The sequence below is a fragment of the Porites lutea genome, chromosome 14 (assembly GCF_958299795.1).
Source record: "Porites lutea chromosome 14, jaPorLute2.1, whole genome shotgun sequence".
In the NCBI taxonomy this organism is placed as follows: Eukaryota; Metazoa; Cnidaria; class Anthozoa; order Scleractinia; family Poritidae; genus Porites; species Porites lutea.
In genome coordinates, this window is record NC_133214.1 from 4,939,574 (window position 1) to 4,962,996 (window position 23,423).

Below are 23,423 nucleotides of genomic sequence, written 5' to 3' on the forward strand. Positions count from 1 at the left end.
AATAAGCTCAAGATAAAGATAAACTTGTAGAATAGAGGGAACTAGCTTGTTTTTTTCATAAGTTGAGGATACTCATTTTCATATCAGGGATAGTAAAAGATGTTTTAGAATGAAAGACGTGATTTGAAAATTGAAAAGAAAGAATTGTGAACACTCAATTCAACAGACTCATATCGGAATCGTTGAAAACTCGCTCTTCTTAGAAAGGTTCACTGGTCTTACTGTTCAGGATCCTCCTCTATAAGAATCCTGGAGTCTAAGACCTTTCCCGCCAATATTAAACACTTAATGACTGGTCCCGGGAGAAACAAAATTGACTGTTTCCAGAGGGACCAGTCTTAAAGTGATTTGTTATATAGCTTGAAATTTTGAAGCTGGAAATTCATTAAACCTCGCTGTAATGGCGGTCGTCGGTCAACATTCGCGGGTGATTTTGTGATGTTGCCCGCTCAGAGAGTTTGGCGGGAAACAGTTTCATTGTTAGATGTCATGTGACCTCGAAGTAACCAATGAGAGCGCGCGCTGTTGCAAAAAAATTTCCAGCGATATTATAACTAGCAATGGAAGCTGATGATATGTAGTTGAAAATTAAAGTCTTACAGAGCATTAACAGTTGGATTTTTGTTACCCGCTTAGTAATGGAGCTCGAATTAAGCTTTGTAGATCTGCTCAAAAACTTAATGAAATTGAATAATCTCACTTAAGAGCTGACAACTCCAATGTCAACATTTTAACTCCCGGTATGAATGATTGAGCCTTATAAGATGTCTCTGACTTGAATTCCTATGGTGTGACCATTCAAATGAAAGCTACTGAGCAGTACTTTCCTGTGGTACTGTTTATTATGCTGTACAAGGTGGTTCTAACTTTTGAGTCTGTTGATGAAATCCTATGGTGTAACCATTCAAATGAAAGCTAGTGAGCAGTACTTTCCTGCGGTACCGTTTATTATGCTGTATAAGGTGGTTCTAACTTTTGAGTCTGTGGATGAAATCCTATGGTGTGACCATTCAACTGAAAGCTACTGAGCAGTACTTTCCCGTGGTAGTTGGGAGCTTAAGCAACGCCGACGGCGACGTCAACGAGAGCAGCAAAAAAAGCAATAGGTTTTTTTTGTACATTTATTTACCGTCACTACACGACTACGACGTGAAAATGCCCAATTTCACTTTTTGTGGACGACGTGAACACAACACAACGACTTTCTTTCTCCTTTCCTGAACTGAGCTTCGATACAGTCTTTTAGAATTCAGCTCCAGAAAAGGCTTCCAACATTTGACGAATTGAACGAGACGGAACAAGCGCAAGAAAGTTTGATGCAGCGCGACTTCCCTTTTTTAATGACGTTTTTGTAGCCGTCGCTAAGCTCCCTATTGTTTACTATGCTATACAAGGAAGTTCTAACTTTCGAGTCTGTACCACGAAATCCTGCGGTATGACCATACTTTCAGCGTTAAGCATTTTTTTGGTCTAATTTTCACTTTGACTACTCAGTTCTGGGAACGAAAGGGTAACAAGAGAACCACTAGGTTTGGAGCACGTGTAAACGGTGTCAGAGAAAAGCAGACAGAAGTGTGAGGCTCTCCTAAATTGTTGCTGAAGGGCTTCATTTACAGACGTTATATATGGAACTACCTTGTACCTTATTATAAACAGCGTATTTAAATTGTCTTGCTATTACAGTGATTAAGATAATAGAAAAAGAATTTATCAACAACGGTATAGATCTAACAATTTATTGCTTTATATTAAAACTTTTGTTTCTCGCAGCTGGATGCGTCGTCAGTTGAATACCAATAATAAGTCACAAAACTCCACAGAACATCACTGAAAAAGCAAAAAGTTTTCTTCCTGAACTTCAAAATAGCGTCCCTCTTTGTTTTTCTTCTACTGAAAAACGGCGGAGATAGCTTGAGGTGATGTTCCTTTGGAGCAAATGAGGCCGTCACATTAATTTCATCCCTAAAACCATTTACTTCAGAATCTATTAAAACTATTTAAATAATGATAGCGTCTAAAACACACATCGTTTCATTTGGAAGCTCTCCAGGTGCTCGGTTTGCAATTTTAAGGGTTTGATATCTACTCGTTTGATGTGTCCGGCCTATACATAAACACTGTTTCCGGATCAGTACAAGAGCATCTTTACTTTTGCTAAGCCTTCCGCTATCTTATATTTCTTTGTCGTATTAATCACTTGCATAAACATCTGAGCCAAAAATAAAGTGCCTCGCAGTGTTTTCTTTAGAACTCAAGTGGATGTAGGCCCAGTACATCAGTACAGAATCTGTCGGAACGTATCTATCAAAGGTCACATAGTTCGAAAAATATCCTTTCTGTGCGGTTTTGATCCCTGTGGTTTATTTCAATGTTTGATATAAACGTCAGCTATTAAACAACACTTTCAACCCCATAGCGCTAATCATCTAAGAGGATTAAATCAAGTGACTACTTCGATGAAACTATTTCGTCTTTAGTCTGTCCGTTACATTGCAGAAGGCGTGTTACTGCCGGTCGTGGGAATTTGAGAATATGGCTCTCGTAACCCGATGAATAGATCGCGGCTTGGCGAAAATCACCAGCAACCTTAAATTACATGGATAACTATTCCATGGCATTTAATTGTTTATCCTTTCCCAGACAACCTCTCAAGTGCCGGCAATTAAGTCGTGTTGTGATCTCCTGCAGTTTTGTTTGAATTCTATTATAATTGATCTTTCACAACTACTGTCAAATACCTCAATCTAGTTAAAGCTCTGACCTGTGCCTCTAAGACGGTGGGGTTAGTCCCAGAGATAATTGTAGTACAGTTGTTGAGCAGAAATAAATTGTCAAAAGTTGCCTTCAGTAAACTATTGCTCAATCTTAAGGCGCGGTCTAGCTTAACTGGAAGTAACGTTTTCTATGTAGTTAATAGTCCAGTAGATTCTTTCCCTGAAGGGAGAAAATAACACAAAAATACCAACTAATGATGACACCAAAACCAAAAAAAAAAAACGTTTTCAGTGACTGTATTTAACGCGACTCATTTCAATCCGTTTGTTGACGCAGGAATATTCCTGTTTTGGTCGTTGTATCTGTGAAAATTTCTTCAGGTGGGCCGTACATCCCCGCTAAAAATTTTGAAGAGTACCTCCCTCTACCCTCTCTCGCCTGCTCATCGAGCCCAGAACCGTGGTATCACTTTGTCTTAAAGACTGGTGTGGTTCTTGCTTTCATGTTGACTGAGGGTAACGGAAACCAAACAGATAATCTTTGTCACGTTCTACTGATCGTCATAACATTGGGCTTCAACGTGTTAGGTAATAATGTGGCTCTACAAACAAGTGTGCACCTCCATCTCCCTGTGGCATTTCTTGCATTTGACCCTGCAGCACCAAAGGAAGTGGCACTTGCAGTTTTCAGTGATAACCATCTTCTTCATCTGAGCGCCCCTGCCGCAGCACAGTAGCTTGCATCCGCCTACTCCCATACTGGTGTCATTGCACTGTCTACCAGTAGTCCCCAAAGAACCCAGATAGTGGTCAGCTTTGCAAAAGTCCGGGGAGTCAGTGTTGTACACCAAATCTAATTCAGTCTGAGGCTTTATTGTTTCTCCTTCTTTGATCAACCTATCGCCTTTGTTGCTAATTAACACTTTAATCGCACCATTGAAACGGGCTTTTAATCGGTCTCCTACATCTCTAAAGTGCGGCATCTTTTGCCAACATGTTTTAACAGCACAAGAGCCGGAGAGACCATGGCATTTGCATTCTCTTTGCATGTAACGCTTCACTGCCTGGGAAAGAGAAAACGAGGAGAAAATGGTACACTCGTTAGGGGTGCCCTCGACTAAATTGATTATATTTAAAGGCTATATATCTCTGGGACATTAGATTATTATATATCACTGCGAGGTGTTGTGTTTTTGCAAAGCTAACTTTCGACTCCCAGACTCTTGTATATGTGAGTGCGTGTGGCGGTCTTTGTCTACACTTTCCTAAATGGCGCTGGAAGCCGGCCGAATGATACAGGCAGTCTAAAACAAGAGATCACTCAAAATGGAGTAAACATTTCTGTAGGGATTATAGTATTCGTGTCAAGATGCCAAACCGCGGGAGCACTTGTCTTTCATTATAATCCACTTCGAAGATAAACTGTCAAAATTGAATTAACGACTCTGTCAATAAAGTTTACACAAGAAAATTAAATTCCTGTGAAGATTTATTGTGATGAGAAAAGGGCTGATTAAAAAAATACTGAAGCATTAAGACGTCCCAGGGACATCATGCAATCGTCCCAATGATGGAATTAACACAAGACCTTTCGTTCCTCTGTCATCTGGGTTTAATATCGCTACTCAAGAGGTTGAGAAATGTCTGTTTGTCGGTTTGTTTTGTTTAATACCGCCTAAGGTATCAAAAATTAAACCTATACTGATAGCTCAGTGTATTTGTGTGTAAACAAAAGCATGTGTGCTTACAAAAGGTATGCAAATACAACAAATTCGGCGATTAGTGGAAGGCGTTTTTATAATTTAGCTTTTCTTCGTCCAAAATTAACATTAGGATTCGATAGCTCAGTGGTAATTGTTCGTTTGGCGGTATAAGTGACAAATTGACTTTCACGCTATTTTGACTATGAGCTATGCTTTGTACGCAAGATTTCTTGTCACATTGCCGACATCTCTGAATTAGCTCAAGACATCGGGCTCTCGAGCCAATTTAGTCTCGCAGAAGAGTGACTGGGTTTCGCCTGCAAACACTCAGCTTTCTCTCCGCCGTCACGCTTACTTGTTATCAGAGCTTAAATCCTAATCAAAACGGTACATTGATCATGCAATAAAAGATACCACCAAAGGGCGCCAAACCGAATAGAATCCCTGACCTGAAGTCGTCGATTCACATCCGCTGTTAACGAAATAGCGAATTGTGCATTGTATGCGGGCTGGCCGAAAACAAGGTCCACTCAAGTGCCGTGGAATTGTAAAAAATACATGCATGTTTTCTCTGACCTCGTTAACTGTAAACAAGCTTATTACTTAGTGATAATTGTAGGACAATTGTTTCACAGCCTTTCCACAAAAGCCCCTGTTCTGAAGAGTGTCTCTGATACCTTCTCTGCCCTCATGCACGATTAAGTTTGGTTGATACGTATGTAACTACAAAGCCTATTTAAATGTAATATCGTGATGAGGAGGGGAGGGCTCGACTGTCGCGTGCTTATCAAAACTAGAAGAAAGGGTTTGGGCAAATCAAAACAATACTTGGTACACCGCGGAAATGCTGAACTCACCAAACGGCCTGCCTCGTTATTGTGTTCGATTACCATGGAGCGTCCGTCCTTGCCCCTATTTTTCGCCATTAGCTGCTTTGATATGGTATATCCATAATAAATATTATCGCTGCAGCCGCCCCATTCGAACTCGTTATTTTCTCCAGGGAATACCTGGTTCGGAATATTGTTCATGTTGTCTCTTGCAGGATAAACATTTCGTGGTTGTGTTGCGATCAAGTTGTTGTTTAGAACCTGTGACGAGGCAGCTACTTTACGCTTGGGCTTGCGGCAGCCACAGTTGCTAAGTTGACCCATTCTACATGCCCGCGTGACGGAAAAGGTTGCTCCGGCTGAGGTGATAGCGTAGATGAAAGCCGTTTCCCTGTAGTCTGAACAATCAACAACAAAAAAAAGCTTTATGAGTTGAAGAAATTTGGTAACTTCTCTTTCCCACAATCAAGGCTTTCAGTGTCGTGTATATGGTTTTAAATCATGCGATATTGGGAATGCGACAGTGCACGAAAATCCATGCTCAACAATGTGCAAAGATTAAAACGGTGTTTGTTGGTTTTGTACTCAACTTACCGTATCGTAGAATTCCCTTAATGGAATTCCTAGACGTGGTGCAATTCCATCGCCTATTTCTGAACTGCCACTGGCACTCGTCGACGGAAGTTTTCATTCCCGCCAGAAAAGTCGAGATTAGTTTAGGCTTGGACTTACAAAAGTCCGCCGTTCTTTGAAAGAACGACTGCGTTTTCTTACACACGCTATTTGGGTCTTGTTGCAATGACGTCTCGAGTGACCTGTGCATTGATGATTAAAGGTAGTATATGTTTTAGTAATCTACTAAGCCAAGTAGTATGGGGATTATTAAACCGCGGATTTCTTTGGTGTCATACTTTTTCTTACTCTGCATGCATGTTACTCACCACCAAATCGCAATAACATTGCTTGAATAAATAACAAATAAAAATAGACTCGGTAAACGAAGCTTCATGGCTCACTCTAAGGAGTCACTTATCAATGAACGAGAAGAATAGGATGTAAGTGCAGCGAGTAGAATTAATATGCTCTATAAACAGATGAGATCGTCCTTGACGCTGATTGGTTTCTCAGTTCTAACAGATGTCACTTTAACTCTCGTCCTCATTAAAAGTCAATCGGAGCTAATCTCGGTACCATTAGACAGAAGTGGAAGTGAACTCTGTCAGTTCTTTCATCGAGTCGTAACAACTGGTTGACACGCGCCTGAGAACTAAGGACGTTTGACCGAAAACTTCAAGATAACGTACATACTTTTTTTTCGTCGGTACGAGACAAAGTGTGTCGCACCTGGCCTAGCCTTGATAAACTTAATTGATTAATAAAATAAAAGAACCTTTCCCCTGTCTCATCTCTAAGCCACAGTTATTACACTTGTCTAGTCCTTCCTTTAAAAGCACTAAATAGAGAAACAGACAAGATTCTTTATTTTTCATATTAGAATGTAATCTTATCTACAATAATTGTAATTCGTACAAAGTCAATTTGTTTTGCTAATTGTTATTTTTAACTTGTCAACATCTTTTCAGGAGGCTAGCCAGAAAGGCAGCCCCCCAAAAATGTTTTGATAGCATTTTGCAAGCCACACATAGCATAGAATGTCTTAGTAACAAGGTAAAAAGATATTTATAGCTGTTTTGCCTTTTATCACGATCGTAGCTTGCTGCATCTTTTATTGATGATATTTGCGTTGTTTGAGAAACATTTTATCTCTACCCATAATTGCCAATAGTCAAGGAAAACCACATTTTTCAATTAAGAATCCAAAACATTCTTGCGAATGGAATATGCAGACAAAACAATGCTTTTCTAAGATAAACTGTCAGTGTATTCTGGTGATAAACTTTTCTATGACGCCCACCTTATTTAAAAAAGTTCAAAACTTCGACAGCTCTCAGTTAAGGAATGTCAATATATAAGAAAGGACCTCAAAACATTTTTTCCCGGATCAACGAGCAAAGCCTGTTTCTTGTGCAAACTGCTTAAAACGAGACTCAAGACCTTATTTTTTATCTTTTTTTTTTCAGAAGTGAGATTATGGAAAAAATTCTAACATTAAGGTGTTATTTAAATTTCAACTATTTTCCTTTCTTCGTCGGAAATTTTTAATGGTAAGGAATATACTTCCGTACACTGTTTCTCAAATTGTTTTGCTTTATCGGTAAAGTATAGAGCTCTTCCGGGATATAAGCTTCCATAATTGACCAAGTGTTCTATGTTAAGTTCAAACTGACTGCTAACCATGCACGAAATACTTGGACGACAATTTTAGATGAATAAACAAGGAAAATGATACTCGGCATAAGATTAGATCTCTTTTTTAGTTCCGGAATAGAAATGAGTTGCAGTCTGGTGTAATTCCTGTCAACAAAGACCAATAATCATAGTTTCTAATCTTTTTTTAGATTTTCAAAATGATTTTAAAGGAAACTGAATAATTACTGTTGATGCTTCGCTCAAATCGGGAGTCAGCCTTTCTGAGAGAGCTCCTGTAAGGTTGTTTTCTGTTGCTGTGGTGGATAGAGAGGCGAGTTCTAGCCGTCTCTGGAAGTCCCACCCATTTTGGTTTTGATGTTTTTTGCCAATCTTTTCTGTCACCCCATACGTAACGCTGATTTACCGTGAATCAACTTACTTCGAAATTGAAACAGGACTTATTTTCGAACCAAAATGCGCGACATAACTATTTTAAGACCATCTTTTTTTCAGGGTTTTGGTTGAATCAAAACAATATTAAAGTTCCGTTTGTCGCTCATAAAAGATATAAACATAACAGATATGAGGAAAAGGTAGAATTCTATATCCATTTATAAGCTCATTACGAGTTCTTTCAAAGCCTTACGGATATAAATGGTCGGCGAGGAAAAAGCACTGAGGGCAGAGAGGTCGTTTATTGAATACGTCGTTAAGCGGCGGAAGAAGCAGTTTGTTTTGTAGAAGCCCTTGAGGTGGCGATCCTATATCCATAGTGTCTTGCAAGGTTTAAACCTTTCAGTCCCAGAGTCTGTAATGGAGCCCTGATATGTCGTTTTGATCTTTAACTCTGTAGACGAAAACTCGTGGTAAAAAAACTCCTCCAGCAGAACTTTCACATACATGACATGTATATATATATTATTTTTATTTTCATCATCACCATCATCATCATCATCATCTTCATCATCATCATCATCACCCTAACATAATCTTCCTATCCCTCCCCCGATCAATGGGTACGTCGAAGGCTTGTTACCGACTCTTCCACTCCAGAACCTGGGACCTCTCAGTTCTCTGCCTTTCTGCGCCACGATGTTCTGGGCTTGGCTATATTTCAATGTGTTTCAAAAGGACATTCGAAAGTTTTCTTTGCATTTTGAATTTGGCCCGGACTGCCGGCAATTTGAGCAATGTTAGGACATGCAATTGACAGCTCTTGCTTTTCTTTGTCAACAGGAGACACGATCATTCGAAAGGTCTCTTCATTAGTCTGTAATTCACTACTTTTAAAAGGTGGCCATGCTGTAACAGATCCTTAATATTTGATAACAACGAGCATACAAAAGATCACACAGTTTGTGCTTCCATCCACCAATCTGAAACTTGACTCTAATGAATCAGGCTCAATTAAGGTACAGGTATACACTAAGTCTTTGTTTCTTGTTTACAATCACGGTCCACCAAGGAAACAGAACCTTCTTTAGAAGTTCCACCTGTTCAGCATTTCTTGACCCAAACGTCAATTAGAGCAAACATTCCATAGAGTTTTCAAATTGTCCTGTGACGCTTTGCTTGCTATGCGGAGTAACCAGTGACAGAGATAAATAGAGATTCCTTTAATATCAGTTTAAACGTCTTTACAAATTGTTTCTTGGAGCAAACACTTTCAAATGAATTGCCCTTTAAGCGTTGATAACGAATAACGACGTTGTAATCCGTGCGATGACAAAGTTCACTTTTTCCGCTATTTATTAACTGCATGTAAGACAATTTAGTCTGAGCGTTCTTTTGAGGCTCGAAGGTGGCCGAAATTCCTCCCTAAAAGGTTTATTGTACTGCAATTATCTTCACTGACTTCAAAGGTGGAATTTCAAACGTTTGATAAGTGACCAGTAAACATAGATTGCCTGTCTTTTAAAAGACTATTTGCCAAAGCTCCGCCGCATTCCATCATGCTATAATGAAATGCAGGCGGAGAACGGCGATGCATATCTCTGTGTATATCTCTTCCGAATTCGGAAAATTAGAGAGTACAGTGTAAACTAGCTTACTTTTAAAACAAGACTATATAAAAAAGGCGCAGTTCTCGATAGTGACTCGGAGTTACAAGTGAATGATTCCGACTTTTCATTGACATACGGTTCTGTTCTCATGTTTGGATAAGGTCACAGCCGGCCTGAAATCTGAAAACATTCAGAAGGTTCTTGTCAACTTCATAACTCAAATCCTAGAATCTTAGAGTAAAGGACAGTCGGTATAGGCTGCGAGAGGCTTTAATACAGTTAATTTGCTGTACATCGATCCTATTAACCAATTAATACATAAATCGATTCCTTTAACTGCTTCAAGTTGCTCTCTTTTAGATGTACCGTTTCTTCTTTTTCCAGTAGGTCAACTCTTACGGTTCCTTTCTTTGACGATAAAATTATTTTGATAAAATGATTTCAACAAGTCTGGGAAACCGGAAAATCTGAGATGAAATACAGGGCAGGTTAGGGGCCACACATTTCAAATCAGTCATTAGTTTCTCGTCCCTCATCGGGGCGGCTGTCTTTGTCTTATGCCAGCTCTACCCACTTAATCAGTCAGCTGCTGTTCTTTCCTTAGTGACCAAATATGCTTTAAAATGAATTACAACAAAATTGAAACCACATAATTCAATTTAACGAGGAGTGCTGATATTACCACTCCATTGTCCGTCGCAGGGCGTCTTGCTGGGGTTAACCACGTCGGCCCCAACAGTGGCCAAAGCTAATACTTAGGAAATTCTTATTGTTTGTTTTATAAAATGGAAAAAGACAAATTGGTACCATGCAGAGATATATGTGCCTGTGCGAGTCTGGGAGTGATAGTGCTTACAACGTGCCATAATAACATTAAGTGAGGAAGAATGGGATTATTCCCAAGGCCTTTGCGTGAGGCGTTCTTCTCTATGTTAGTCGTGCCCATTCTCAGATCTTTCCTAACCCATTATTAGCCTAGACATAGGAGGTTGTCAAAATTGGTTAACCGTATGTGATCCAAAATGGCTTTTTAAATACCCAGTGGCGTCATTTAAGGCCGACCACCTAAAAAGTTTTCATTATATGACTGTTAAATGACTTCCTTATCCACCGGACAAGAACCCTGTCTTCTTTTAGCATCCGGGGGGCGGGGCGGCAAGATGGGCCAATCTCCCTCGCGTCGAATTGTTGTCTTTGTACCCTGGGGGAAAACTACTCCCTTGGACATGATGAATCCTTTCTTGAGCCACGTTTGCTCTCCGCTCCTCCTAAAAAGCATGTAAAAGGACCACGAAAAACACGACCTGCAGTCATCTCCTTGTTTTATTGCGAACCTTCATGCATCGTACATAATCTTGTTGTTACAAAATATATAAAAGTAGGTTGAGTTTGATCGTCCAGGTGAACGTAGTCCTGAATAGGTCTGTTGTTGTTGACAGTGACTGACATCTCGACAACCTGTGCGGTAGTTATCTCAGAGTCAAAGTGAGTTGCATCACGTCAGTTAATGGTATTCTACTCTGGTTATTGATCTGATTGGTCAATTACGTCTCGATGTTATTGGTAGTCTGTCAGTTAAGCTGTGATGTTATTGGCTATGAAGACTCGTAATCAGTAATTAGTGCGTTTCGATCCGTCTATTGTCACAGTTAAACAGTCGTCTATTGTTAGTCAATAGTTAAGGCAAAGGGAAACACGGCAAGCTCTGATGAGCTTTTTTAAGGTTCCCTAATGATTTCTTTACATTGTTGAAATAAAAAACGTGACATAATGAGTATCACTTTACATAATCAAAGAGTATTTTTCGCTAATTGTACATGTGTATGTAATGCTTTCTAAAATGCGTTGCTTGATTTAAATTTCTTCAAATCATTTGGTAAACTATTCCATATTATTGCTCCTCTATATACTGAAGAGAAAAGTTTCCATAATTTGTTCTTTTAAAATCAATGCGTATTTTTTGAAGCTGACCTAATATTATAGGACTGTATGCTATCATTTATTACGAAGTAGTCATTAAAAGTTTCAGGACGTTTGCAATAATAATGTAAGTACATGAAGTTTGAATTAGGTATAGATTTGTTATATATTTATTCATTATTTTTACTAACTCTTACAAAGGCTGAGAAGTTTCACGAAAACTTGAAAAAGTCATGAGTCTTACTATTTTCATCAGTTAAAAGTTCAAAAAAGTGAAGTCATCTTCAAGAGCAAATTGCGTATCAATCAGCATTATATAACAATCACATCGAGAATAAATAAACAATTTAAAACTGTCAACTGAGGAAAAGAACTTCATTCGTTATAATATCATTGGTTTGTAATAAAAAAGTTCTCATCCGTCGAGATTTTACTGTGCGAAAAGTGAGTCATTCAACAAAGTTCTTGTGTCGTTTAGGGAAAAAAGTTGAAGTCGTCATTAGAACCAAGTGGCTCATCAGGACGGGAGCTGAATTCGGTCTTTATGTAGTATGAAGTGACTAGGAATATTTCTACTCCACCCTGGGTGGGATGCCTGTGGTCCATCGTAAGTCTACCCCATTCATAAAAAACAAGGCCTGGGGCCTGTTCTCGAAATTTCCGGTAACTTTTCGGGCCCGGAAAGCTGTTATGTGTTTGTTGGGTTTGCATTCAAGATGAAAGTTTCAATAATTTTGAAAATAATACAATGAAAGATCAGTTATCGAAGCAATTAGGACTAGTTTGTGGGCTAGGAACTGTGCTAATATTCAACAGATTTTGATTTAAAAATTTGCCTTCGGGCCCGAAAAGTTTCCGGGTCTTTCGAGAAACGGTCCCCCTGGCCCGGTTGTTTAAACGTTGGATAGCGCTCTCCACTGGGTAAATCACTATCCAGTGGATAAGTATTAGGGAAACCAATTGCGCTATCCTGTGAAAAGAGATCTGTTTATCCGATGACGTTATCTACCTTTTGAACAACTGGGGCCTGGATGGAGTGAGGCTTTGAGAGTAACAGAGAAATTACAAATCCTAAAATAGAGCAGGCAATCATAGATGGCGTAAAACACTTTTCACTGTCTAGGTAAATACTGCAGGTGAGGATCTAGGATAATACTGACCTATTTCCTAAACGAGCGTCGAAGGCGCAAGCTTCTAGGGGGGTCCCGGGACATGCTCGCCTTGGAATTTTTTTGGATTTTAACTCCCTAAATTCTTCTTTTTGGGGGTTTCTGAGTCAGTCAGACAGGATAATGACCAGTTCCATTCTCCTCGGATGAAGCCTTGAAAATCGACAGATTATTTCATTAAGGTCAATTTCCATGTTACAGTGGATATGGAACAAAGCGAGTCCTGTCATTCTGTAGATTTTAACTGGGAAAGATTTATTATAACTTTGTCAAAAATCATTTGTTATGAAGAATCTGACCGATTTCTGTAAAGCGGTAGAAACCGGTCAGTATCCGGGACTAATACGTGTCTAATACGACTGACCTAAATTGACGGAGCGGTCTTGTTAGACTAAAAAACTTAATGTCCCGATATAAATGGCCGTCATCAACATCAGACGTGAAGTATAACTATATTGCTGCGTAGATATGACTGAGCTGTCAAGCATTAATTTCAGCGTATTATCAGTTGAGCTTTCGTTCGAATGAGCACACATGATGCAAGCAAGCAATAGGATTTCACCCCAGGCTAAAAAGCCAGAACCCTTTATTTGAATTGTTACCCTTAAATCAGAAGGATTTAGAACCTCCGACCTTGTACACAACAATAAATTAGCTCCAGTATTTCATCTAAGGATTGAAATTCGTTAAAATAAAGACAAAATTAAATTGATTACTTTACCACACAAGTCTTCATAATCTTTGAACTGACCCTTAAACCCCTCACATATGCTACGTTGTGTATGATGAATTAAGCTTGGGACGCATGCACGTGTACAACATAGAATGATGATCCTACTGTTTTAAATGGCTGGTCACACCGTTGTGATCCGGACAACGACAAGACCCTTATGTCAAAGATAGAGAATAGAGGGAAACTTAGCAGCGAGAGGGCAGAAAAACGGAAGTTGTAGTGCGTAACCCAGTGTCACGTTTTGGTTATTTTGGACAAGCTGAGCAGAAAATTCTGAGAACCGATTTCCTTCAATGGAAATTTTTTTTTCCAGAAAGTCACGCTAAGTCAATTATCTGCTACCTTTGTCTTATTTGCAACTGATTTGAATACGTTTTCTGCCAAGTTAAACAACCAGTCAAATGTTCGATGGAAAAAAGTAAATATTTTTATTTCCGTGTGTTGGTGAAATGTGCGATCGAAAAATAGTTACCGTAAATGAACTAATAAACGCCCGGGGCGTCTATTTAATTTCAGGGGTCTAAGTGGGGGTGTTTAATAGGTAGGAAGCGTTTAAAAGAGAGAGGCGGTTATTCTTATAACTGTAACAAGCTCAAAAAAACTAATATGCTGTCTAGGCCGTCTAGTGATCCATATCGCTATTTCAAATCCCAACATCGATCGATGTCACAATCCTCGCTCAGGTTTATTGTGTTGCCATCGATAGTCTATCCTTTCTTTGAACATGACATTGAGCAAAATGAAATACGTAAAGCCTTGTTAATCAAGCAAGAAACTGAATGAATTGAATGATTTTGTTCCTTCTTGCTAATTCCTAGAAAATTGGAGTAATTCCCTTAGGGGTCGTCTATTAGACAGGGGCAGGGCGGTTATTAGAGAGGGGGTGTCTAATACAATTTTAACAGCTTAGAGGGGGCCTTATTAGATAAGAGGCGTTTATTTGGAAGTGGGCGTTTGTTAGCTCATTTACAGTATTGCTAAAACAACGATTGATTAGCGTGCTATCTTAGACTTGCAGACAGTCGAAACTAAAGTTCTCAAATATTAAGTTTTTTTAAGTCTTCCTTTTGCTTGTATTTAGAAAATTATGGTATACATTATATTCAACGGAAATTTTAAAAGGGAAAATGTAATAAAAATGGGCTTTATATAATCATCGACGTTGATAGGCTGTGGCTCAGTTCCATTAAAGGAATCAAACAATATCTGAAAACTTCAAATTCCATAAAACACTTGATACTGACTAAATAACTTAATCGCCCCCATGTATTTATTTCTTACAAACAACAGTTCCTGTTGATTTTACTCCTTTCACTTGAAATCATTTTTGCATTGTTTTCTCTTCTTGCTTTGTGCTTCGTGCTTCGTAGCTGTGATGTGCAACTACGTTTATTTGTGTTTGGTTGTCCAAGCGTCAAGGTTCTAAACATAGAATTTTGCATGTCTGCTAAAGAGGATCAAACAACTCTAATTTTCGTAAAAAAATTAAATCACTACTCCTTAATGTTCTAGGTAATGAAGATAATTATTTGAATGTTAATTTTTTAATAGAATATTTTGTGAAGTTAACCTGATATGTTGTATATACCTCCAGTTGTAATTTTAGTCTTTTTCAAATAACAAAATCCCTTGTACTTGAATTTATATGTAAGGTGTTTCTTTCTGTATGTTTTTGTATTTCTTCTTTTCTTTTTTCTTATGTAATTTAATAACGCCTTTAGTTAAAGTCTTGTCCTGCCTAGATTAGCATTGTAGCTATTTGCAGGACATGAAGTATTGTAAACTTTATATTTCTTTAAATAAATACGTTGTTGTTGTTGTTGTTGTAACAAAAATATTTTTAAAACCCTAACCAATCTTTTTATAGTTGAGACTCTTTTAACGCTTCGGTAGACAACAGTAACAACAGTGTACATCCAATTATCGTCGTTGCTCTGTAATCATTGCATGTAATTTGTTTTCCCACGAAGCACTTATAACAGTACTTTCTTCTTGAGAACTCGTTTAAATATGTCCGTGTATTCCAGATCGAATTTGGGATTGTCGGTTTTTGAGGAGAGGAGAAAACCAGAGAACCAGCTCAGGAGCCGAAAAACCTCGCAGAGCAAAGGAGAAAACCAATGAAAAAGTCAACCAACATATGGCGTCGACGCCAGGATTTGAAGAAGCGCCACACTGGTCGGATTAGCGAGTGTTCTCACCACTGCGCCACCCTCGTTCCCCGAATTAATGCTCCGGTATTCGTGTTGCCGCAACAAACGTTTCACTGAGACCTTGTGTAATCAGCCATTTCTCCCTGTCTTTTTCCCGGGGGAGGGGGGGTACTCAACAAATGTTTTTACGGGGAGGCTCCGCCCCGGGGTCCAACCCCTTACCCTTTTCATATACCATTTTTCGCGAAAAAATACCCCCTTCGGGCGGAGCCTCCCCCTGTAGGCCATCATAGGGAGTAGCCCCCGGAGTCTTTTGTTAGCTGCCTCCTCTAAACTAATTCTCTGAAAAAGGCTGTATTCAATAACGATAATCATTATACGTTTCTGGGAAACTGCCCACCTACTACTCCCCTGGCCTAAGCCAACATTAACACTTACTTCTCACTTAGGGCAAAATGTTGGCTTAGGGGAAGGGTAGGTGGGCAGTTTCCCAGAAATGATCCCTCTAGGAGAATCCCAGTGCGTGTGACTGTTCTCTTTTCATTTGTACAAACCAGGCAAAGAATGTAATTGATGTACGTAACTAGAAAATAACGTTTGCTAAAAAAAATTCTTGATTTAGTAAATGACCTATATCCTTCAAGAGAGGATAAAGGGGACAGAGGGGGCATCCCCCATACACACCCTATTCCATAGGCAATTCGTCTCGAGTTATTTTTAAGACCATAGATCCCAAGGGGGATTAGACAACAGCCAATCACATAGCGCGAATATGTTCCGCGTGGATGACCCACGCTCAGAGCCACGCGTCCTTCGCGAATTGATGCAGAAAAAATGGCGGAAGACGCGGAGAGCGATATTGCTATTTGTTTTGTCGACAAAACGACTAAAGAGAGATTTCTGCTGAAGCTGTGTCAGCGAAACGGAAATTAAAAAAGAATCGCTCCTCCTCTCTTGTATAGAGCTAACAGTACAGCAGGGATATCCTTAACACACTGAATATTCTCTCAGGATCATTTATGATTTACAATTGGAAGAGAGCAATTTCTGGTTTGATATTTATTCTGTTATTAGTCTTTTATTATTCAACAAAAATAACACTTGGCGTCCTACTTACTTTATTGTACAAAGACCGGTTTCAATCCGACCGGCGAAATTTCTCGTTTGATTAAAGCACTGAGGTTACGACAACTTCGAGTTAAACTGATTTCACGGGTTGTCAAAGAGTCCAGCGATTCCCTTTTCCCAGGTGAGCGCCGACTCATTTCGCTTCAATATTCAGAAATGCTCTCGATCTCTTGCCTTTCGCCCGACATGTTTTGCACAGCGTTTAGTCATGCGAAACCTCTACGAAACATCCACGCAGCGCGCGAGGTAACTTTATCCCGATTCTAAAAATAACTCGAGACGAATTACCTGTGGAATAGGATGTGTATGGAGGATGCCTTCTCTGTCCCCTTTATCCTCTCTTGTATCCGTTTATTACAATTTGGTAGTTTTGGCACTTTACTAATCCCAAAAATATCTGTCTTTCCAGCTTGTTGCGTTTTTCTAGACTTTTCCAATAGCCTTGACCAGTTTTTGCTTAAAATAATTCAAGTGTTTTGACTGCCACTTAGAGTGGCTAGCCAACCCCCACAGCGACTTGACGTTTCCTAATTATTTTTCAAAAATTAATAAAAACTTTCATTTAATTCACTTTAAGTGTCAATTAAGTAATCTTTCTTGGTTGTAGTCAATAATATATGTTTTGGAGAACGTTTTTATCGACAGTCTTTAACCATTTTTCTGTGTCATGTGTCATTCAGTTTTACCACTGAATTTTCTTTTGATTTATTTTGCCTATCGTTTCCAACTTGGTGCAAAACGACAAAAACTAAAAACGGCGTAAATTTGATGTTGCAAAATTCTGACGTAGATAAAAATAGTACTGTGCGAAAACACTGCTAAAGTTGTTTTATTTTTCATTCGCAATGATGATACCATCATGATTTCGTCCATAGATTGAAGTTAGAAGTGGATTGGGTGAAAAATAGTAAATAATAATAATAATGATGATGATGATGATGATGATGATAATAATAATAATAATAATAATAATAATAATAAATTTATACTGCACAGTTTTCATCTTTTCATGGAGAGATGATCAACGGCGAATTACTACACCAATGCATAAAATAAAATACCTAAGTAATAAACAAAAGATGCAACTAAGAGCTAGCCTAAGAAAAAGCCTTACTAAGCAGACGTCTTCATTAAAAAGTTTCAACAGATTCGGCCATTCCAATGTGCAGTGGTAAGCCTATCCAGAGTAAAGGCGCCGAAGCAACAAAAGCAAGATATGCCAAGGTTAATTAAGTTTTGAGAAAGTGTCTGACCCTTGCGATTTCACGTTCTCCTCTGCGCGTAGGATATTCTGCATGGAACTGACTGACTACTCTTACTGAGTCAATCCAATTATGAATGAACGAATCAGCCATGAACATGTTATATAGAAATTATCACAAAATGGTAGTTTTCTGTAGTCCAGGAGCAAGGGGACAGCACGTTTTTGGCAAAGCTCTTAGAGTCGCAAGCGTCAGAATTTTTAAAAATTTGGTTTTTAATCATGTAGTATTTGATTGCTCGGATAAAGAATATATCAGTTTCCCAATAATTTTGTTCACTGGCGTCAAAGATATTCTAATCTGCAGAATGCCAGAAAAAATGTGACTCAACGTTTTCTTTGAATTTACATCAAGTTTAAAATATACGACAATTACACAGAAGGATAAACTTCCTTATATCATTTTCCAACGGAAATTTCAAAATACAGTGGAACCTTTAATTTTAGGGGACACTCTCTGGTTCGAGGTAAGTGTCCGTTCAATAGAGGTGTCCCCTGAATAGAGGTTGGGCTGGTGTTTGTTAATAATCATCCAACAAAGACAACATAAAAATAAATCATCTTCAACTTATCTCTACAACATTATATGTTGAATTCACACAAGTGCAGTACATCGAATTAAGTGTGAGTTCAGGTTGTGAAAGGTGCCATTTTTGTGATTGTGTACACTTAAGGATATGAATCCCTTTTGTGGTCATGCAGTCACGTTTTGAGTGCTAAGGTGTCCCCAGAAAACATGTTCCTTTCCCCTGAGTAGAGATGTCCGGCCCTGCAATAGAGGCAACAGATACAAAGATTATGTGGACATTTTTCCGGGACTAAATTTTGTGTCCGCTGAAAGAAGGTGTCCCTTAAAGAGAGGTTCCATTGTAAGAGAAACAGAACAGTAAAGAAGAATCTAAATGCCAAACCTTCAATATCTAAAAATTAAAAGTTTTTGTGGATTGCTCGTATGTTTAAGATGGCCGTGTTCCTAAAAGAATAATTAGTAATTAAATTTTACGTGGTTGAATACACAACACAGGAAATTGGATTGTCAGTATATCAGTCTTGATGATAATAAATAATTCACACATTCTCATATTTTTCAACTGGCACTATAAATAAGATATCGCGCGTGATAATATTTTAACGCTAACTGAGTGTTCGTGATGTTTTGAAATTTCTCAAATAGCTTGTCGCCTGGAGGCTTGTGCAACTTTCAGAACTTTCAAAAACATAAGTTAAACCCATTAATCGTTAATTGCACTTGAGGTCGTGCGGTTTCCTATACTCAGGTTTTCGTTTTCACTTTTTATTATTATTATTTCTTATTCCTTGTTTTGAAAGTTTGATTAGCACGCAATGCTTTTTGTGCGCCTCAAGAGATTTTTTCAAGAAGACCGATAAGATGCAAACGTTTTTATCTTCATGGAAAACTGATCTTTGCTGAAAGTAGTTTTACACTACTCTGTTGCAGCGTTCAGTACATTTGATGCTGGCTGTTATGCCTTGTTAATCTTTACAATGAGAATGAAAGGAAACACTATTTTTAGCTATCCTATAGATATTTTTATCATTTTTTAAGGCCAAATGATCTCTTTCTATTAATTTTTAATAATGTTTTGTTGTTATTCGCTAATAGCCTAATGACAACGAAGACAAAACAAGGTCTTAATAAGCACCTTTGGGATTTTTCTAAAACCCCTTATTTGGGCGCCAGGTGGGCCACTCGAGGTAGACTATAACATGAAAATGACAACTCATTTGGAGTCAGTGATTCCTTTGTAGTTTGTGCAAAGTCAAAACTTTGTGCTACAAAGCACCTTTAAATGAATTGCAAGAGTCTGCTTGATTCAAATGGCCGGTGTCCTCTTCGTTGACACAGTTTATTCCTGCTGTACAAGGCGGTTCCAACTTTTGAATCTGTGGATCGATGAAATTCCTGAAGTGTTATTTACAATTCAGTGCAATAATAAGCACCACCCTTTTGTGGTATTGTTAATCATGCTGTACAAGGTGGTTCTAACAATTGAGTCTGTAGATGAAATCCTATGGCGTGGCCATTCAAATGAAAGCTACTGAGCAGAACTTTCCTGTGGTACTGTTTATTATGCTGTACAATGTGGTTCTTACTTTTGAGTCTGTGGATGAAATTCTAAAATGTTCTCATCCAAATGAAAGCTATTGAGCAGTACTGTTGCTGTGGTACTCAGTTTCATTTTGCTGTACAAGGTGGTTCTTACTTTTGAGTCTGTGGATGAAATTAATGTTCTCATCCGAATGAAAGCTATTGAGCAGTACTTTTGCTGTGGTACTGTTCATTTTGCTGTACAAGGTGGTTCTTACTTAACGTGAATCTTTGGATGAAATCTTAATTTCTGACCATTCAAATGAAAGCTGTTGAGCAGTACTTTCCAGTGGTACAGTTAATTGTGCTGTATAAGATGAGATCGATTCTTCTTTTCAGTCTGTGAGTAACGTCACGGGTCATGGTGTTTAACCTTCCTCGGAACTCTTTGGGACTGTCTCTCTGTCAACAACGACAACAATTGCAACTTATTTTTAGAATTTCTAATTGCTTTAATAATGGTATTGCCGATTCTCAAAATTATTCAAGAAGGGAATTTTTCCATTTTTCAACTGAACTAGACAAATTAAGAATTACAATCGAATTGTCTTTGTATAGTAAGTTTGTCCTAGTCTTATACCACCAATAAAATAATTTCTTCTTTGATATTCGAGGGCATGAGATGAATTTTTTTACTGTTTTAAAAACGCGTATAATCTTTTGTATCAAAAGAACAATTTATAACCGAATTAAAACAAATTTGCGCTTGAGGTTGCTCCCATCTCTGAGAACAGAAAAAGCAAACCATCGTGTTAGTAGAGGCTTCATATAGAAACAGGTGGAGAAAAGACCCTCGCTTGTTGTTTAAGCTCTTCGGAGTGTTCATGTAAACAAAATAGGCATCGCGTGCTAGATATTTTTAACACGGTTAAAAGATCGGTTCAGACCAAACAGAGCAGTGATGTGTCAGTTGACATTATCGCCCTTTTGAATGAGTAAACACTGGCATTTCCTTTACTTGAATTTCTGACAAGATTTTAATCCTTCCAAATGATGTTTTAAAAGAAAATGTCAACAGATTTTCGACGAAAGAAAACATCCTAAAGTATGTAAACCTTGGTCAGTTTTTGAAAACACTGTCACCCAATTCCAATAACGGGATTGGAGCCAAACCATGCGTTTGCGTGCACGCGACTAATCGGAAATATCGCTTTGTTTTGTTTACTGTATTTCTGGAGAACGTGTTTAAAGGGCGTATAGCAATTCGCTCACTGTGATTCGAGCTACCTGCTACTTAACTGGTCGGTTGCCCTACTCGATAAACCTTCTACAGAAGGCATGCAGGAATTTTGCATAACTGCCCAACCTCATCACAAATGAAATGGGTTATCCCTATTCATTGTACAGGAAATGAATATCGCATTAGTTAACTGACTCATGGACAGATTACAAGAAATTCTGCCAAGTGTTGTAAGAGTTCTTAATGAAGAAATAATTGTAAAAAGTAAGATATTTCCACTAATTGCTTTCTTTCAATAAGAGTATGAAGAGAGATTTACAAGAGCCAACCAAAAAACCTGTGTAAAAAAAGGTGAAATGTGGACTTCTTGAATTACGCAACAGATACCCCCCAGAACTTGTGTTTTATGGCAAAATAAAAACACAAGGATTATGCTAATCTAAATCTGTTATGTTCTTACACCCACTCTTGACAAACCACCGTTCCTCCCCACGTGCAGGTCGTCACATCCCAGAACTGATACACTGACAAGTTACATCACTCTTGTGGGTGCGGACGTTAGCTTACGCTTCGATCTCACCGAGTCGTACAGGCTCTAGTGAATAGCTGTTCATCCCAAAACCCTTCTGAAAATCTTTAAGGAGGCAGCGTTGCTGAGTGGCCATTGCGTCGGACTCGCAATCCGGCGCTCCTGGGTTTGAATACCGCTCTGACCACTTGCTGGATTTGCTCTCGGTCTCCGGTCCAGAATTCATTCACCTTAACGACTCACCCATATATATCACTTGCGTCCACCTAATAGACCGAAATGGCTGCTGGATTAATATTCTTTCGTTTTAATTAAATTTAGCCTGACTAGTCTCATTCCTCAGTACAGAATTCAAAAGAATACTTTATCTCAGTGGAGGCTAGTCAGGCTTATTTAATTTCAAGTGGTGAAAGCAAGTCGCGCATTCTGTCCGATGGCTTCCAATTCCGGTAATGACATATCTGTATCTGTGATAAACCCCTTTAGACGGAGGAAATACGACATGCGTGGCCAGGAAATAAGGCCACATTTATTCATAAGACCTGGACTACTGAAATAATCTTCTTTGAAATTAACCTAAAACTTCTATAGAAGATCTGCCATTATAATCATTTTTCGTTATGCTTCACTTAATTTTTCCCCCACGTGCCTGCGTTTTGTTCTATTTAACACTAAAGAAATGGCTATCCCAGAAACATCTTTCTTCTTCACAGCATATTTAGTTCTATCAATGGGTAAGGTAAATTAATTTCGGTTTCGTAGTTATGTGTGCAAAGATGTTTTTAAGCAACAGAAGTCAAGCGGAAGGAGACTTTTTGCATTTTGGGGCAGTGGCTTTGCCCATATTTGGGGGCAGAATGTCTCTATAAGAGTAAAGACACTGAGCAATACAAATTTGGTAGTGTCAAGCCACGTGTTAAAAGGGAAAAATGCCTTATTTCTATTAAAGTGCGTCGCTCAAGAACGCCTTCTGCTTAATCTCCCTAATATTCACTCCCGTTTCTCATTTGTTTGTTTTGTCCACAGTTTATATCAATTATTTGCGGATAAGAGCGTTCGTTTGAAGCAAGCGGTTATCCATCCATTTTCCATGTACTCCAAAAGGACAGAGCCATTAGTGTCCGAGTTCTAAAGGTATGGACTCTTTTAAGTTCATAGTATAGAGAATGAGACTGAGTTGCCCGGTCCTAATTTAAATTAGTTTCGTTAACAAATCAGCTCATAGCTGAGCGGATAGAGCGTTGGAATTGTTATCCGGAGGCTCCGAGGCTGTGGTTTCAATCCCTGCCATGACCGCTAGCCAGATTTGTTCTCGGTAATTCCGAGCTCAACTCTTCGGTCACGCTTTTAATAAGCCAACTGATTTGCCTCCCGCTAGCTGGGATTCTTAACCCTGTGGGCCAACATGGAAACTACTGGTTTACCAGTATTAGTGTTACCTATAAAGTCATTATTATTTTTAGAGTTAATAAAAAAAAACTCTAACGAATAATGGAACTTTACAGTTTTCACGCCAAATTTCATTTAAAGGTAACCGAAACTCTGTTAATAAAATCTGGTCAGGTTGTAATTCAGAAGAAACCACTGCAAACTGCCATAGTTCGGTAATTAAGGGTTGAGGCTGTTTTCCCTTTTTCAAAGCTACATCACCAACATTTATCCAATTTATATCATAACAGAATGTGAAGACTTTATTATATATCAAATTAGTTAATGATATACCTACAAAGACTCAGTGAC

The 23,423-nt window shown here is 38.6% G+C and overlaps 1 protein-coding gene across 1 annotated transcript; it reads right to left on the reverse strand.

Moving 5' to 3' along the window:
* Positions 1–1,716: 1,716 nt before the first annotated feature.
* LOC140924514 (protein Wnt-6-like) lies at positions 1,717–6,510 on the reverse strand. The gene is made up of 4 exons (XM_073374535.1): positions 6,189–6,510; positions 5,842–6,062; positions 5,275–5,645; positions 1,717–3,778 (listed from the first exon to the last, which is right to left on the reverse strand). The coding sequence occupies exons 1-4, from the start codon at positions 6,254–6,256 to the stop codon at positions 3,317–3,319; spliced, it is 1,122 nt and encodes a 373-aa protein (XP_073230636.1). The 5' UTR covers positions 6,257–6,510; the 3' UTR covers positions 1,717–3,316.
* Positions 6,511–23,423: the final 16,913 nt, after the last annotated feature.